Raw genomic sequence first — 17,934 nt, forward strand, 5'->3', positions numbered from 1 at the left:
TTATCACAATGGTAGGGATTTTGCAAGAATCCTTAAGCAGAATGATAATATATGGCTTTATTTTTTTGCTTATTTCTGATATTTGCATACAAAAAATACTGATAAGACAAGAACATTTAGTAATGATTGGAGACTGGTGGAGAAAGTCTTCTCCAAACTGTTGTAATTGGTAATTAATTGCTATACATGATCACATTCCTAAATAAATGAAAGTTAACTGATATGGCATCAAAGAATGGAATATTTGAACACTTTAATATTCAAGTGGTTTTCTCAAAACTTTATTCTATGGGCACGTCAAAGAACGATGGACCTGTCGTAAGGGGCCTCTTATATATTAAAAGAAAACAGTTACTGAAGAAAATATTAATGTTACTCTAGACAAAACTTCTCTTACAGGTAACAAAAAACATGAAACTTTTTGAAAAACCTATGCCATGAAACTTCGTCAGAAGTGATAACTTCTTTACAGACATGTTGGATTAGATTTATAAATTTGGGCCATAATGTCGGTCACTAGGACCTGTGAGGGAATTCAGTGTCCATATGCAACAGGGGGAAGACCTCCCAGTTTCAATATTAAGTAAAAGCTATGAGAGATTGGATACCAACATGGAAGAAATGAAATTGGAACTGAGGTAAAGTAGAAGGCTAAAAGGAAACTCCAAAACTGTAGCATAACGCCTACAATGTACCGCTGGAGGTGTAATGACGGAATTTTACAGAAATATACTGTATATGTATTGAATCTGTAAATGCCAGAAGTACCACTTACCAACGCAAGGATTCTCGTTCACCAGCATGTAAAGTCTGGCACACTTCTTATCTTGCGTGTCCGGGCAGATGCACCCGAAGAGAGGCGTTTCCCGTAGTTGTAGCCAAGCCTTCAAACAATCGTCCCTACAAAAAATAGGAGAGATTTTGTTACAGCTATTTCTGAATAGAACAGAGATTCTGTTACATCTATGTCTGAGTAGAACAGAGAGTCTGTTACAGCTATGTCTGATTAGAACAGAGATTCTGTTACAGCTATTTCTGAGTAGAACAGAGTTTCTGTTACAGCTATTTCTGAGTTGAACAGAGATTCTGTTACAGCCATTTCTGGGTAGAACAGATTCTGTTACAGCTATGTCTGAGTAGAATAGAGATTCTGTTACAGCTATTTCTGAGTAGAACAGAGACTCTTACAGCTATATCTGAGTAGAACAGAGATTTCTGTCACAGCTGTTTCTGAGTAGAATAGAGATTCTGTTACAGCTATGTCTGAGTTGAACAGAGATTCTGTTACAGCTATTTCTGAGTAGAACAGAGACTCTGTACAGCTATTTCTGAGTAGAACAGAGATTCTGTTACAGCTATATCTGAGTAGAATAGAGATTCTGTTACAGCTATTTCTGAGTAGAACAGAGATTCTGTTACAGCCATTTCTGAGTAGAACAGATTCTGTTACAGCTATTTCTGAGTAGAATATAGATTCTGTTACAGCTATTTCTGAGTAGAACAGAGATTCTGTTACAGCTATTTCTGAGTAGAACAGAGACTCTGTACAGCTATATCTGAGTAGAATAGAGATTCTGTTACAGCTATGTCTGAGTTGAACAGAGATTCTGTTACAGCTATGTCTGAGTTGAACAGAGAGTCTGTTACAGCTATTTCTGAGCAGAACAAAGATTCTGTTACAGCTATTTCTTAGTAGAACAGAGATTCTGTTACAGCTATTTCTGAGTGGAACAGAGATTCTGTTACAGCTATTTCTGAGTAGAACAGAGACTCTGTACAGCTATATCTGAGTAGAATAGAGATTCTGTTACAGCTATGTCTGAGTTGAACAGAGATTCTGTTACAGCTATTTCTGAGTAGAACAGAGACTCTGTACAGCTATTTCTGAGTAGAACAGAGATTCTGTTACAGCTATATCTGAGTAGAATAGAGATTCTGTTACAGCTATTTCTGAGTAGAACAGAGATTCTGTTACAGCCATTTCTGAATAGAACAGATTCTGTTACAGCTATTTCTTAGTAGAATATAGATTCTGTTACAGCTATTTCTGAGTAGAACAGAGATTCTGTTACAGCTATTTCTGAGTAGAACAGAGACTCTGTACAGCTATATCTGAGTAGAATAGAGATTCTGTTACAGCTATGTCTGAGTTGAACAGAGATTCTGTTACAGCTATGTCTGAGTTGAACAGAGAGTCTGTTACAGCTATTTCTGAGCAGAACAAAGATTCTGTTACAGCTATTTCTTAGTAGAACAGAGATTCTGTTACAGCTATTTCTGAGTGGAACAGAGATTCTGTTACAGTCATTACTGAGTAGAACAGATTTTGTTACAGCTATTTCTGAGTAGAACAGAGATTCTGTTACAGCTATTTCTGAGTGGAACAGAGATTCTGTTACAGCCATTTCTGAGTAGAACAGAGATTCTGTTACAGCTATTAATGAGTAGACCAGAGATTATTCAACAGCTATTTCTGAGTAGAACAGAGTTTGTGTTACAGCTATTAATGAGTAGACCAGAGATTATTCAACAGCTATTTCTGAGTAGAACAGAGTTTGTGTTACAGCTATTAATGAGTAGACCAGAGATTATTCAACAGCTATTTCTGAGTAGAACAGAGTTTGTGTTACAGCTATTAATGAGTAGACCAGAGATTATTCAACAGCTATTTCTGAGTAGAACAGCGGTGGGTAATCTTATCACCGATTAAATAAAAGAACGCATTTACGCTAGCATACGCTTAAAAATTTTGCCGTACAAACGGTAAAATTCTGGAATAAATATTGCCAGGCATTTACCGTTTTGAAAATTGATATATGGACGTAAAGGGGTGATATTACGGCCATCAACAAGTAAAAGATAATAAAGTAGGGTAGAAATTACGGTCGCCTGTATTTTACTAAAATATGGCTGAGAACAGTATATTTTTACGGAGAATTTCCGATTAAAATTACGGTTTTTTTTACCAGTGTAGTCTTGTTTTATTTTTGTTTGGAAGTAGTTTCTGTGATTTCACAATTTTTTTTTTTCATATGGATTACATACTTCGAGAATATTTTATTATATTACTGTGCTGTATCATCGGTAATATGGTATTCAGCAATAATAATTGCCAACTTAAAGAATATTTAATGATTTATGTATAGAAAACACACTAATTTCAAACTTTGATAATTGCAATGCGTAATTCATTTTAACAAAGTATTTTTTTTCTTTTCAAGTAAATGAAAATGATAGAGATGAAAAATGGCAAGGATCATAAAATATATCTCCGTAGATACAGTAACTCAGATTTTTTGTTGCCAAATTCAGTTTATTTTGATTTTGTATAACTATGATACGTTTCTTATTCAGTCTATTGATATGCTTCTTATCTATTTATATACTGTTTCAGGGTTATGTTCAGTTGATTATTATGTCTGCAAATTTTAAATTTTACAAAAGAAAAAAAAATTATTTATTGTGAGGTATTTTGCATACAATAATTTTATATATTTTGACCAAAATTCCAATATAATCATATTACGTCAAGTTGATTTATTTGGTTTATCTATTACTTCATTAATCAATTACCAATTTATCCACCTTAAATACCAGCTGATCATATAATATAAGGTCAGTCTCTAGGGTATTGTCCTGCTTGATAGAGCAATGTCACTGTCCCTTGCCTCTGCCATTCACGAGCGGCCTTTAAACCTTTAAATACCTTGATGCTTACCTGTCACTATTTCGGCAACGCCCATCACGAAACTTACAAGTCGACCTGAATATCTCCAGTCGATTCTTACACCAGGGGTTTTCTCGACAAATCTCCACCGCTTGTTCGCACGTCGGTATATATTTCAAGGGGTGCATGTCCACGTCTGGTAGGCAAGAGAAAGTAATCCAGTTAGAGTTATACTAATTTCTATCAAGTATTTGATTCTGATATTATTATTATTATTATTATTATTATTATTATTATTATTATTATTATTATTATCATTATTATTATTATTCTCGTTTATATATAGAGTAAAAACTATTCTGCACAAAACTCCACCCACAATTTATTGAAAAGAATATCTTTGGTTGTAATAAATTCATGTTTATGCCGAAAAGCAAGCAAGAAACTACAGGAATTGTATTATTGTGGGTACATAATATTATTCAGAGAACAGTGTTGCTTCCATGCTAGCAAATAATTATTTCATAAACTTATTACACGTTCAGAATCCACACTGATTATAATTACCATTAAATACACAAATATAGAATAGTGTTATTGTTTCTTTTGTCTAATTCAGTGAATACTGCAATACAAGGATAGGGCATTTTCATCGTGAATAATTGTAATTTTGTAGAATGCAAAATGAAAGGATGCTCTCAGTAAATGATATCCTTATCTTACAAACTAGATACGTCTGTTGTTGACTTGAATGTAGAATTAATTAAATGTATAGAAAAAGGAAAGATAACATTGATGAGTATAGGAAAAGTTATTACTAAAGCGTCCATCGTTTACTGTTGTAATGGTATTTTGCGTTCAAAGATTAAAAGGAACTTTTTATATTGTGTGTTAACATTTTGCTGAAAAAAGAAACGCACACAACACACATTATGTGTATATTTACGGTATATATATATATATATATATATATATATATATATATATATATATATATATATATATATATAATATAAAACTGTGTGTATAATCTATGATAGAATTACCAAAATAACTCAACACAGATATTTGCATAGTTTTCAACTTTCATTAATTTGCTAGTTATAATTTCTGTGCTGAGGCATTATATATATATATATATATATATATATATATATATATATATTATATATATATATATATATATATATATATATATATATATACATATATATATATATATATATATATATATATATATATATATATATATATAGATAGATAGATAGAATATGTTTGTATATATGCATGTGTATGCGGCTGTCTGTGCATGGACATATCTAAGTGTATATGGATATATATACACATATATACATACGCACACACAAGATATTCAAACCATAATCTCATTAATATAGTCATTAACATTGCAAAAGACAATACTTGAATGTGCTCAGCTAAGAAATACGCATTAATTTCACGCACCCAAATGCGTACTCTATTCGCTATAGTATCTTGTAATGAGAAAGCACCTCGTAAATGGGTATTACTGAACAATTTGCTGGCAACGAACTGCCTGTACCATCGGTTCTGGAAAATGGTCCAATAACGTCCATGTATTTTATCTCTGAGATGTATTATGGTACTGATTTTACGTTATTTTGGTAAATTCAGTTGTACATGATGAATGGATCTCGGTTATAAATTACTAATGTTAATATGATGTGGGTTATTATGTTGTAATTAAATTTTTAATGAATGTTTCATTATGTTACGGCTGTTAATTGTATTTTCATTCTGGCCTACCCAAAAGTCTTTTAAATATCTCATCCTTGTGTAGTTTTAGTTCCTCGTCAAGCGCACTCCTCCTATGGCGAAGGAACTGTAACTTTCTTTTCGTTGTGGTAGCCTACTGGTAATGTCCGTGCCTGGCATTCTGTTGGACGGAAGTTCGAGACTTGCTGTAGCTCGATAGTTAGTAGTAGTGTGTGGAATCTTACTTCTCACCATCCCAGTGAGCTTTAGGTACCCTACTGTTTTACTTGCCGAGTTATCAGCAGCCAGTGCCTGGCCCTCCCTGGTCCTAGCTTGATGGAAAGGGGGCTTGGGTGCTGATCATATATGTATATGGTCAGTGTCAAGAGCACTATCCTGTCTCTTGCCTCTGTCATTCATGAATGACTTTTAAACCTTTAAACCGCTGAAAACAAGCCTTGGTCAGAGACGAATTGGTCAAGTATATACGAAAACAGAAAAATCATTGCATATCGGCCACTGCTGAAGATACTACGTGTCCCCATTGCATGATTTCGTTGTTTTTATACAAAAGGCATGTTTTCCCGTTTGCGTGGTATAGCGAAAAATTGTCGGTTGTATTCAGTTTATGGCTTTCGACTCGGTGAGCAATCTCATATGAGTGGCACCTATGCCGGAAACAAATTCACGAAAATACAAACTTTGCTTTGTTAATGTTATCACAACATTAGGTATTTTCATTGTTTGGAGTTTTCTTGGATTCGAAGTTTTGTTATTGATTGATGATTAGAAATAAATCGAAGCTGTTCTTTGTATATTCGGTGTGAAAAAAAAAATTCTAAGGACAGGAGATATACAGAAATGTAGGGTGGGGAATAAGAATTACCACTTCATGAAATGATGATTAGGGTTCTATGAGATGGTTTAACATTGTAGAGAGAATGAAAGATAGGATATTTATTTATTGATATCCATAAAGCAATAGACCCCATACAAGATATTAATGTGTGTGTGTGTGTTTAACTTATTTGCCTATATCCGTCAATTTTACATTCGTAAAAATTGTTACAATAACCGATGTTTTGTATAGTTTTTTTAATATAATAGCCTTTTAAGTTACTGTTAAGAAACTAATATATATATATATATATATATATATATATATATATATATATATATATATATATATATATATATATATATATACATATATGTATATAGATGCATATATATGTTTGTATATATGTATATATATATATATATATATATATATATATATATATATATATTTATATATATATAAAGAGAGAGAGAGAGAGACACGCGATAAATAGATATAGATAGGTCTGTGTATATATATATATATATATATATATATATATATATATATATATATATATAGATATAGATATATATATATATATATATATATATATATATATATATATATATGTATATATATAAATATATATAAATATCAGTGTAATTATACAATACATATATATATATATATATATATATATATATATATATAGATATATATATATATATGTATATATATATGTATATATATATATAAATATATATATATATATATATATATATATATATATATATATATATATAAATAAACATATATATATATTTATATATATATATATATATATATATATATATATATATATATATAATAATAATCGTGTGCCATAACATACTTTGTCCACCCTGCTGTATTTATAAAGTCATAATGCTCATTATTACTTGTGTTGCGAATGATTTTATCCGATGGTCCAATTGTAATGTGAAAATTTTGGGTTTTATTTATAAGTGTTAAAGTTTGGGTCATAACAATGAAAACGTCAGCCTTTGCATATTGATCGAGCAATAAGTTAACAGTTAGACTAATGGAATAACGTTAGGTTACCGAGTACGGGGCTGGTCTTAGAGTATTTGCACATTCACATTTGCGTACAAGCAAGCACTCATATATATATATATATATATATATATATATATATATATATATATATATATATATGTATATATATATATATATATATATATATATATATATATATATATATGTATATATATATATATATATATATATATATATATATATATATATATATATATATATGTCTGTATATACATATTTATATATATACATACATACATACTTTACATACATACTTTACATATATATATATATATATATATATATATATATATATATATATATATATATATATATATATATATATATACATAAATATATATATTACAACAAATGCAGCTGTGTCTAGTCCACTGCAAGACAAAGACCTTAGACATGTCTTTATTTACGCCTGGGATTTTGCCAATTTTCATCACCATGCTGGCCGCTGCGGATTGGTGATGGTGGGATATTTTCGTCTGATCGCTCGCAGCAAACCAACCTAGTACGCGTGACCCTGACTAGTACAGCTTTGCTGATCATGGCGATACGAAAACCCTTTCACCTTGTTAATGTATGAATTTGTGTTTTTTTTTCTGTGATTGTGTTCGTGTGTGTGTTTTATTTGGAAAATACACACTCAGGAACCTTTTAATTACATCTCTTATTTTCATAGAGCTTCTGAGAGCTGATTAAATATCTTGTCCAGTGCACTGTAGAATTTGCTAAACGGCTGCTATTACAATTTGAGTGTGAATTTTTCTTCATTTTCCAAGTTTGAATCCAAGAAATTTATTATATCAACGTCTTATATATTGGATTCATAATAATTGAGTATATCTTATTAGTGTAACGTTCAATTTTAGATGCGAAATTAGTCTTGTAAGGTTTTAATATAGCAGTCCTTTAAGCATATTAATTCATGCATTCAGGAATATCTTGCTTCACAGTTGTCATCATATATTTCATGAAGTGATTACAAGGTTAATAAACAATTTTTCGTATGTGTAACCTACAGTGTAACGCTTGGAGATTTCTCAGATGATAAGACATCCCTTTAATTTATCCTAGGTAGATGGTAGTAGATAGTAGTTTACATTAGGTATTATATTCTAAATCGTTATAAATTCTAATTCCTGTTTACACCTTTAGGAAAATCTATCGTTTAACAGATGTGAAATTCGTAAAAACATCATTTATGCTTCAATGGTCAATATAAGATTAAACATTTTATTATTATTATTATTATTATTATTATTATTATTATTATTATTATTATTATGTAACTACAACCCTAGATGGAAAAGCAGGATGCTATAAGCCCAAGGGCTCCAACAAGGAAAAATAGTCGAGTGAGGAAAGGAAATAAGGAAGTAAATAAACTACAAGAGAAGTAATGAACATTTAAGATAAACAGCCTTAAGAACAGTAACATCAAAATAGATCTTTTATATATAAACTGTAAGAAGACACATGTAAGCCGGTTCACCATAACATTCGCTGCAAGTTTGAACCTTTGAACTTCCACATAAACATGGCCGTTATCAATAATAGAAAACTAACGACGATTCTCATAACACGAATTTGAAAGCTTTCGTTTAGGCAAGAAAGATAACATTCAATATAATATTACCACAATGTCGTTCTTACATGAGTCTGGTTCAATGTATTTTCATATTTCTTCTCCCCACTGGGCTATTTTGGCTGTTGGAGCCCTTGGGCTTATAGCATCCTGCCCCCACCAACTACGGTTGCAGCCCAGCTAATAATAATAATAATAATAATAATAATAATAATAATAATAATAATAGTAGTAGTAGTAGTAGTAGTAGTAGTAGTAGTAGTAGTAACAACAACAACAACAACAACAACATATCAAAGGCAGCAAGAGTAGCAGACAAAAAAAGTAGTCAACGAAATACCCAAATTGCATAAACAATATTTTAATTCTTAGCCTTAGAAATCGTTGTATACGTGTAAAAAATATGCTCACCCTTTCTATCGACGAAGACGCAGGGGTGATCGAAGAGAAGATCCCTGAAGGCGTTGCACTGGGGATCGAGTCTGGGCTCCTTGCAGAGACACGTCGGCTGGAACCATGGAAACCCAGCCAGGGAGCGCAAAGCCGCCTGGCAACGGGAAACTGTCACCGTCGAACAGGCCACTGGAAAGAAGAATGATAATGCTTGTTAATCGTATTAGGTGCAATTAGTGGGGCACTCAGTAGAGCGCAGACCTCCGCCGCTGCAGTTTAATTCTTGACTTTGACCTTTGACTTTAACATGTATTAATTGGAGTGGATTTTCATACGCTTAAAAATGAACCAAGTTTGAAGTCTCTGTGACAACGATGTCCAAAATTATGGCTGTTTGCGTGAATTAAACATTTTGCTTGACCGTGATCTTGACCTTTGACGTTGACCTTCCAAAATTTAATCATTTCCAGCTTTTTACCTATCAGGTAATCCCTGCAAGTTTCATTACTCTACAATTAAAATTGTGGTCAGGAACCTGTTCACAAAGAGGGGGTAAAACAATTTCCTTCCAACTTCGTTTACGGAGGTAATTTTGTGAGCAAAGTTAGTGGTTAGCGATACTGATTTGTGATGATCTTCAGAATACAAATAAGAAATTAAGCAATTTTTTTATTAGTTTCATGGTTATGGAATTAAAGGTGGCCTGCCAAATGTGTATAGTTTTTGGATATGAATTATTAAATACGTGAAAATCCTAATATAACTCTCACAAGGATCTGGAGCCTACATCTCCCCTATATAATATAGAGTAAGTCTCTCTCTCTCTCTCTCTCTCTCTCTCTCTCTCTCTCTCTCTCTCTCTCTCTCTCTCACGCTTATCGGCAATTCCAGGTGTATAACTATTCGGTCGATCCCCATCCCTTGGGTAGGGGAAAGAGGAGGTAGTCCTACCCTGGTGAGAGGGAGTACCACGACAGTAAAAGGGAAGTGGGTGAAAAGGGTTGAATCTCTGTGCATGTGTGCCTATCTAAATATTTAGCAATATATTACTTTGGGAGTCGAATTTCTTAATCACTGTTAAAGAGGAAAAGCAAAATAAATGCAACTCTCACAAGCACATTCGTAGTCTACTTAGTTTTTAAGTTACTTGCGTACCATAAGCAAACAGTCCTTGCAAAATCCATCTTATCCATAGGGAAATAAGTAGAACGGGTACAATCATAGCTGTAGTATAATTTATTTTTTCATTTAACTACAGATTTTCTGTTATTTGTTTTTTTATTCCGCGTTTTATTTTCGTTTATTAACGTATCTCCGTAGATTGGGCTACGTCCGGTTTTCTATATTTGTTAAATTGTTTACTAATCTGTGTCAATTGATTTATCTTGTAATGCTGTAATTGTGAATTTTACTATAGTCAATGTTTTTAGTGAGGCAGATTTGCACCGACTCGCAGGGGTGCCCTATTAGCTCGGAAAGTTTCCTGATAGCTGATTGGTCGGAAGAATACTTCTGACCAATCAGCTATTAGGAAACTATTCCCGAGCTAAAAGGGCACCCCTACGAGTCGGTGCAAATCTGCTTCGCTAGAAAAAATAGACTATAATTCCTCCTCTTCCATGATTATACAAAAACGGTGAGAAACAGTTTTAGTTAATAGTAGTCCACAAAATTGATTAAATTGTATAGCGTATGTCATTCATTTTATTGTATTATACATACATTCCTAGCTATGACTAAAGAGATAACTAACAGCAGTTGCATAATTACCCAAAGATAGTTGGCTTAACCTCCAACTAACTAGCTTAGTTACCGTGATGATCGAATGACTAGAATAAAGGTTTTTGAGAAAACTAAAAAAGGGATATGAAAAATGTTCTAGGATGATTTTGGGTTATCCTTTGAAATGTTCTTGATAATAATAATGAAAAAAAAACCTACCGGTACTATGTATAACACGAAATATAATTTCATGTAGGAAACGAGATCATGAAATTCTAAATGTAATGGTGCAAAATATTATTCTGTTCTAAGTCTCATTTTCTGAAATTCTGTTTATTTCAGGTCTCAAATATTTCGTGTTTACTCTTGCATATCCAAAGTAAGTTTGAGACTGTAAAACAACAAATTTTAACCATGATTTAGGATGACAAGCATTTTCAAATGGTTAAGAATATTTCAAATATTTTTTCTTAATCGTGAATTTTTTTATTCGAATGTTTGATTTAAAAAAAATCTATTAATGAAATTCTATTCTTTTTTAATTTGCGATGCTAAAGTGTGCATTTTATAGCAGTTAGTAATATTTCTTAATATTTTTTCATTAAATTTGAAACATGGAATGTATGAGGTTAAACCATTTCAGTGTAATTTCTCATATTATTAAATAAAAAGAAAAACTTTTGGAACATCTTATGCTATATAATTTTGACAAAGCCAACACAGTTGATGTTGAATTTTTTAAAGCCACTATGAGCTACATAAAAAATGATGGTTTTAAGTTCAGATTTTTTATGCTGTCAAAGCTGTAAATTCCTGTTAGCAATATTATTAATACTGGTACGTTTCACAAAACTCATCCCTTTACCCCCATGGACGTACCGGTACGTCCTTGCAAAAAACTGCTATTTACATTTTTTTTTTTGCATATTTTTGATAATGTTTTGAGAAACTTCAGGCATTTTCCAAGAAAATGAGACTAACCTGACCTCTCTATGACAAAAATTAAGGCTGTTAGAGCAATTAAGAAAAAATATACTGCAAAATGTGCATGAAAAAAATAACCTGGGGGATAAGGGTTGGAAAGTTCCAAATAGCCTGGGGGTAAAAGTGTTAAGTGAAATGAATTTTTATCTTCCATGTTTGTCTCACCTATACACACATGAACATAAATATACCCCTATGGATTGTAAAACTAATATTGTATTTTAAATGGATTCAAATATACCATCAAATACCTTTAAGCAGGCCGTTTTCTCTTATTATTTTCTGGTTTGCATCCGTTTTTTATATTAATTACCTGATTTACATTCTCGTCCGTTTTCTATAACCATTTCCTGATTTATTTCCCATCCGTTTTCGACTATAATTTCCTGATTTGCTTTCTCGTCCGTTTTCTGTTATTTCTTGATTTTAATTCCCATCCGTTTACTATGATCATTTCCTACTTTACATTCCCATCCATTTTCTATAATTTCATGATCAGTAATCACGTCCCATTTTCTATCATTTCCTGATTTTGATTCCCATCCGTTTTCAATGACAATTTCCTACCTTACATTCCCATCCATTTTCTATAATTTCCTGATTTGCAATCCCATACGTTTTCTATCATTTCCTGATTTTGATTTCCATCTTTTTTCTATGACAATTTCCTACTTTACATTCCCATCCATTTTCTATAATTTGCTGATTTGCAATCCCAAGCATTTTCTATCATTTCTTTTTTTGGATTCCCATCCGTTTCTATGATCATTTCCTACTTTACATTCCCATCCATTTTCTATAATTTCCTGATTTGCAATCCCATTCGTTTTCTATCATTTCCTGATTTTGATTCCCATCCGTTTTCTATGGTCATTTCCTACTTTACATTCCCATCCTTTTTCTATAATTTCCTGATTTGCAATCCCATCTGTTTTCTATAATTTCCTGATTTTGATTCCCATCCGTTTTCTATGATCATTTCCTACTTTACATTCCCATCCATTTTCTATAATTTCCTGATTTGCAATCCCATCCGTTTTCTATCATTTCCTGATTTTGATTTCCATCTTTTCTTTGACAATTTCCTACTTTACATTCCCATCCATTTTCTACAATTTGCTGATTTCCAATCCCATCCCTTTTTTATCATTTCCTGATTTTGATTCCTATCCTTTTTATATGATCATTTCCTGTTACATTCCCATCCATTTTGTATGATTTCCTGATTTGCAATCCCATCTTTTTTCTATCATTTCCTGATTTTGATTCCCATCCATTTTCTATGATCATTTCTTACTTTACATTTCCATCCATTTTCTATAATTTCCTGATTTGCAATCCCATCGGTTTTCTATCATTTCCTAATTTTGATTCCCATCCGTTTTCTATGATCATTCCATACTTTACATTCCCATCCAGTTTCTATAATTTCCTTATTTGCTACCCATCCGTTTTCTATCATTTCCTGATTGTGATTCCTATCAGCTTTCTATGATCATTTCCTACTTTACATTCCCATCCTTTTTCTGTAATTTCCTGATTTGCAATCCCATCCGTTTTCTATCATTTCCTGATTTTGATTCCCATCTGTTTTCAATGATCATTTCCTGTTACATTCCCAAACATTGTGTGTGATTTCCTGATTTGCAATCCCATCCTTTTTCTATCACTTCCTGATTTTGATTCCCATCCGTTTTCTATGATAATTTCTTACTTTACATTTCCATCCATTTTCTATAATTTCCTGATTTGCAATCCCATCCGTTTTCTATCATTACCTCATTTTGATTCCCATCCGTTTTCTATAATAATTTCCTACTTTACATTCCCATTCATTTTTTATAATTTCCTGATTTGCAATCCCATCCGTTTTCTATCATTTCCTGATTTTGAATCCTATCCGTTTTGTATTATTTCACGATTTTGAATCCCATCCGTTTTCTATCATTTCCTGATTTTGAATCCTATCCGTTTTGTATTATTTCACGATTTTGAATCCCATCCGTTTTTGATAATTTCCTTATTTGCAATCCTATCCATTTTCTATCACATCCCGATTATGAATCCCATCCGTTTTCTATGCTGATTTCCTGATTTGCATTGGCAACATATTTTACTGTTGACAGCCAATTCCCATCTGGTCCATCAATTGATCTTGGGCGGTTCTGGGGTGCAATTTAGCTAAGTGGTCGACTCGCCCGCCTTCAATATTATCTCTAAACAACCCGACAATCCATCATCATCCAGCGTCTGACACTAAGAGAGCTTAATCATAATACGAATTACATTTATTTTTCATTATGCCTTATTTATACAAGGCGGGTAAGTTAATAGCACTAAAAGCTATTAGCTCTTTACAGAATTTAGGTTTTTATATATGATGCTTCATTAGTCTTTCTCAGTTCTAAAATTTTCACAGTTTAGTTAAAGGGAAACTGAAGAGTATTTTAGAAAATGGGGTTAATCTTGTCAATTCAACGTGGAAATTCAGTTGTGAGTTTCTATGATATTTAGACAGCAAAGATACTCTGCATTAAGAATTTATTTTAGTTTGGAATTTTATTTTATTTTCAAATATAATTTCATATTGGTATGATAAAGTTAGTGTTTTTCTATGACAAACTATTTTATGGTAGGTGGTTCCCTTTTCTTAAGAAATATCTTAAAACCTGTAAATATTGGGTATTACCTACAACTTGAGAATCATAACAATGATAATGTTTGCAGAAATATTAATAGGTCCACTGTCAATGTGTAACTGACACGTATGTATACAAATATATATATATATATATATATATATATATATATATATATATATATATATATATGTATGTATGTATGTATATATATATATATATATATATATATATATATATATATATATATATATATATATACACACATACATACATACATATATATGTGTGTATATATATATATATATATATATACACATATATATATATATGTGTGTGTGTATATATATATATATATATATATATATATATATATATATATATATATATATATATATATATATATACATACATATATATATGTGTGTATATATATATATATATATATATATATATATATATATATATATATATATATATATATATATATATATATAATGTGTGTGTGTGCGTGTGTTTGTGTATTTATGCATGTACGTATTTGTTTATTCTTGTGAAAGGTCAAATCTAGTCAGAGAAATGTTAGTTATTTTCTTTTTTATTCTAGATATCTTCTTAATCAAAATATTCTGCGTATAAATCGACTGATTTTGTGCACATGCCAATTTATATTTACAATCACAATCTCTCGAAAATAATCAGATTAATCATACCTAAGCATGAATTCGACTGTGTATATTTGCTTTATCTTTTAACCTTTATTTTTTTCAGTTTTAAATTCGAATTTCGTTCTTTGTTAGAATAATCAGGTTAATCATGTCTAAGCAAGAATTCGACCGTGTATATTTGCTTTATCTTTTAATCTGTATTTTTTTCAGTTTCAAATTCGAATTTCGTTCTGTTACGTATTATCCAATCGTCAGTTTCCGTGTGAAATTTGGTCTCGGATGTCTTGGGCCGGCGCCTCCAATCCTAGTCGTGGTATTGCGTTTTGCAAATCTATCACACATCGCGAAATTATGATCATCAAATCTCATACCTCATGCAAGTTGCTATTCCGGGTGTGGTTCATGCTGGAGTTTTATTTGCGTCGGACGGAATTATTTTTTGATGGATCAATAGGTGCAAGAAATCAGTTCCAACAAAATACAGGAGAAATGGCGAGGTGTTGCTTTTGCGAAGCTTGTGTTTTTGATGGGGGTTGAAATGTGAAGAAGAGAATCGTGTTATTTCTAGAGGCTTTTTCTCTCGTGTGTTATACACTCTCCTATTCTTTGTTGTTTTCAGTTACCCTTTTTATTTCTCGGCGTCAGTGACCTAGATGTCAGGATGCCAGAAAACTTCTAATCAATCAATCCTTTTTTGATTTCTCGGACAATTGTTTATTTTTTCATCCAACTTCCAATCTACCCCATACATTATTTATTATTATTATTGCTTTCCTCTTCCTCTTCTTCCTTCTGTTCCTCAAGTTCTTCTTTCACATCCCTCTTTAATCATATTATTTCTCGGTTTCAGTTTCCATTTTGATTTCACGGACAATTGTTTATTTTTTCATCCAACTTCCAATCTACCCATTGCATTATGCATTGTTATTATTGCTTTCTTCCTACTCCTCCTCTTCCTCCTTCTGTTCCCTAAGTCATTCCCTCGCATCTCTCTTCTCACTTCTCTTCTACCTTTACTATTTTCCCTTTCCGTAATTCACCAACGCTAAACCTTTTACCTCATATTTTATCTAATGCAACCTCTCATCCTCAGCTTTTTCCGTGAGCCTGCCCCCCCCCCCCCCTCTCTCTCTCTCTCTCTCTCTCTCTCTCTCTCTCTCTCTCTCTCTCTCTCTCTCTCTCATCCGTTACCCAATTATTCCTTTCTCACCTCTTTCGATTCCACAGTCTCACGCAAACAGTTCTGTCGCGTTAGTTGGCATGTTTCTCCTTAGACGTCATCACGGTCACCTTCCTAAAATACAATTCTATTCAAAAGATATCTCTCATCTTCTCATCAGTTCCTTCTAGTTATTGAAATTCTTGCCATAATTTATTAATGCTTTGTCTTACTTATTTTGACTTTTTTAATGCGCTTTGTTACTTATTTTCATTTTTTAATCCTTTATTACTTGTTTCTACTTGCTTTGTTACATTTTTTTTTTTTACTTTTTTTTAATGCACTTCGTCACTTATTTTGACCTTTTTTATGTGCTTCGTTACTTATTTTGACTTTTTTAATGCGCTTCGTTACTTATTTTCATTTTTTAATCCTTTATTACGTATTTTTACTTGCTTTGTTACATTTTTTTTTACTTTTTTTAATGCGCTTCCTCACTTATTTTGACCTTTTTTTCTGTGCTTCGTTACTTATTTTTGACTTTTTTAATGCGCTTCGTTACTTATTTTCATTTTTTAATCCTTTATTATTTGTTTTTACTTGCTTTGTTACATTTTTTTTTACTTTTTTTAATGCGATTAGTCACTTATTTTGACCTTTTTTCTGTGCTTCGTTACTTATTTTTACTTTTTTAATGCGATGTTCCCATGTTTTTACTTGCTTTGTTACTTATTATGACTTTTTTTAATGCGCTTCGTTACTTATTTTGACTTTTTTAATGCGCTTCATTACTTATTTTTTACTTTATTAATGCGTTGTTCCCATGTTTTTACTTGCTTTGTTACTTATTTTGACTTTTTTTTAATGCGCTTCGTTACTTATTTTGACTTTTTTAATGCGCTTCGTTACTTATTTTTACTTTATTAATGCGTTGTTCCCATGTTTTTACTTGCTTTGTTACTTATTTTGACTTTTTTTTAATGTGCTTCGTTACTTATTCTTCCTTTTTTTAATGCGCTTCGTTACTGATTTTGACTTTTTAATGCGTTGTTACTTGTCTTTCTTGCTTTGTTACTTATTTTGATTTTTTTTAATGCGCTTTGTTGCTTATTTTGCCTTTTTTGATAGGGTTTGTTCCTTTCTTACTTTTTAATGCACTTTATTACTTATTTTGACTATTTTAATGTGCTTTGTTACTTATTTTCATCTTTTTAATGTGCTCTGTTACTTATTTTGACTATTGTAATTTTAATATTGCTTAATTTGACTGTTTAATGCAAAGAGTTATTTATTTGAATTTTCAATGGGCTGTTACTTGTTTTAACTTCCTATTTTTACGTATTATGACTTTTTGATGCGCTTTGTCATTTACTTTGACTTTTTAATGTAATATGCTACTTATTTAGACTTTTTAATGGAATTTGCTACTTATTTTGACTTTTTATTGCAA

At 31.5% G+C, this 17,934-nt stretch overlaps 1 protein-coding gene and 1 long non-coding RNA gene across 2 annotated transcripts in view; one reads left to right on the top strand and one right to left on the bottom strand.

Moving 5' to 3' along the window:
- LOC137629145 (uncharacterized) overlaps positions 1-17,934 on the top strand; it is a 688,047-nt gene that overhangs the window by 276,657 nt on the left and 393,456 nt on the right. The window lies entirely within an intron of this gene.
- LOC137629144 (uncharacterized) overlaps positions 1-17,934 on the bottom strand; it is a 308,046-nt gene that overhangs the window by 42,677 nt on the left and 247,435 nt on the right. The window contains 3 exon segments of the mRNA XM_068360414.1: positions 776-900; positions 3,719-3,863; positions 9,331-9,501. Coding sequence (XP_068216515.1) covers positions 776-900; positions 3,719-3,863; positions 9,331-9,501 — 441 coding nt within the window.

This window comes from Palaemon carinicauda, chromosome 37 (assembly GCF_036898095.1).
Source record: "Palaemon carinicauda isolate YSFRI2023 chromosome 37, ASM3689809v2, whole genome shotgun sequence".
NCBI classification, from domain to species: Eukaryota; Metazoa; Arthropoda; class Malacostraca; order Decapoda; family Palaemonidae; genus Palaemon; species Palaemon carinicauda.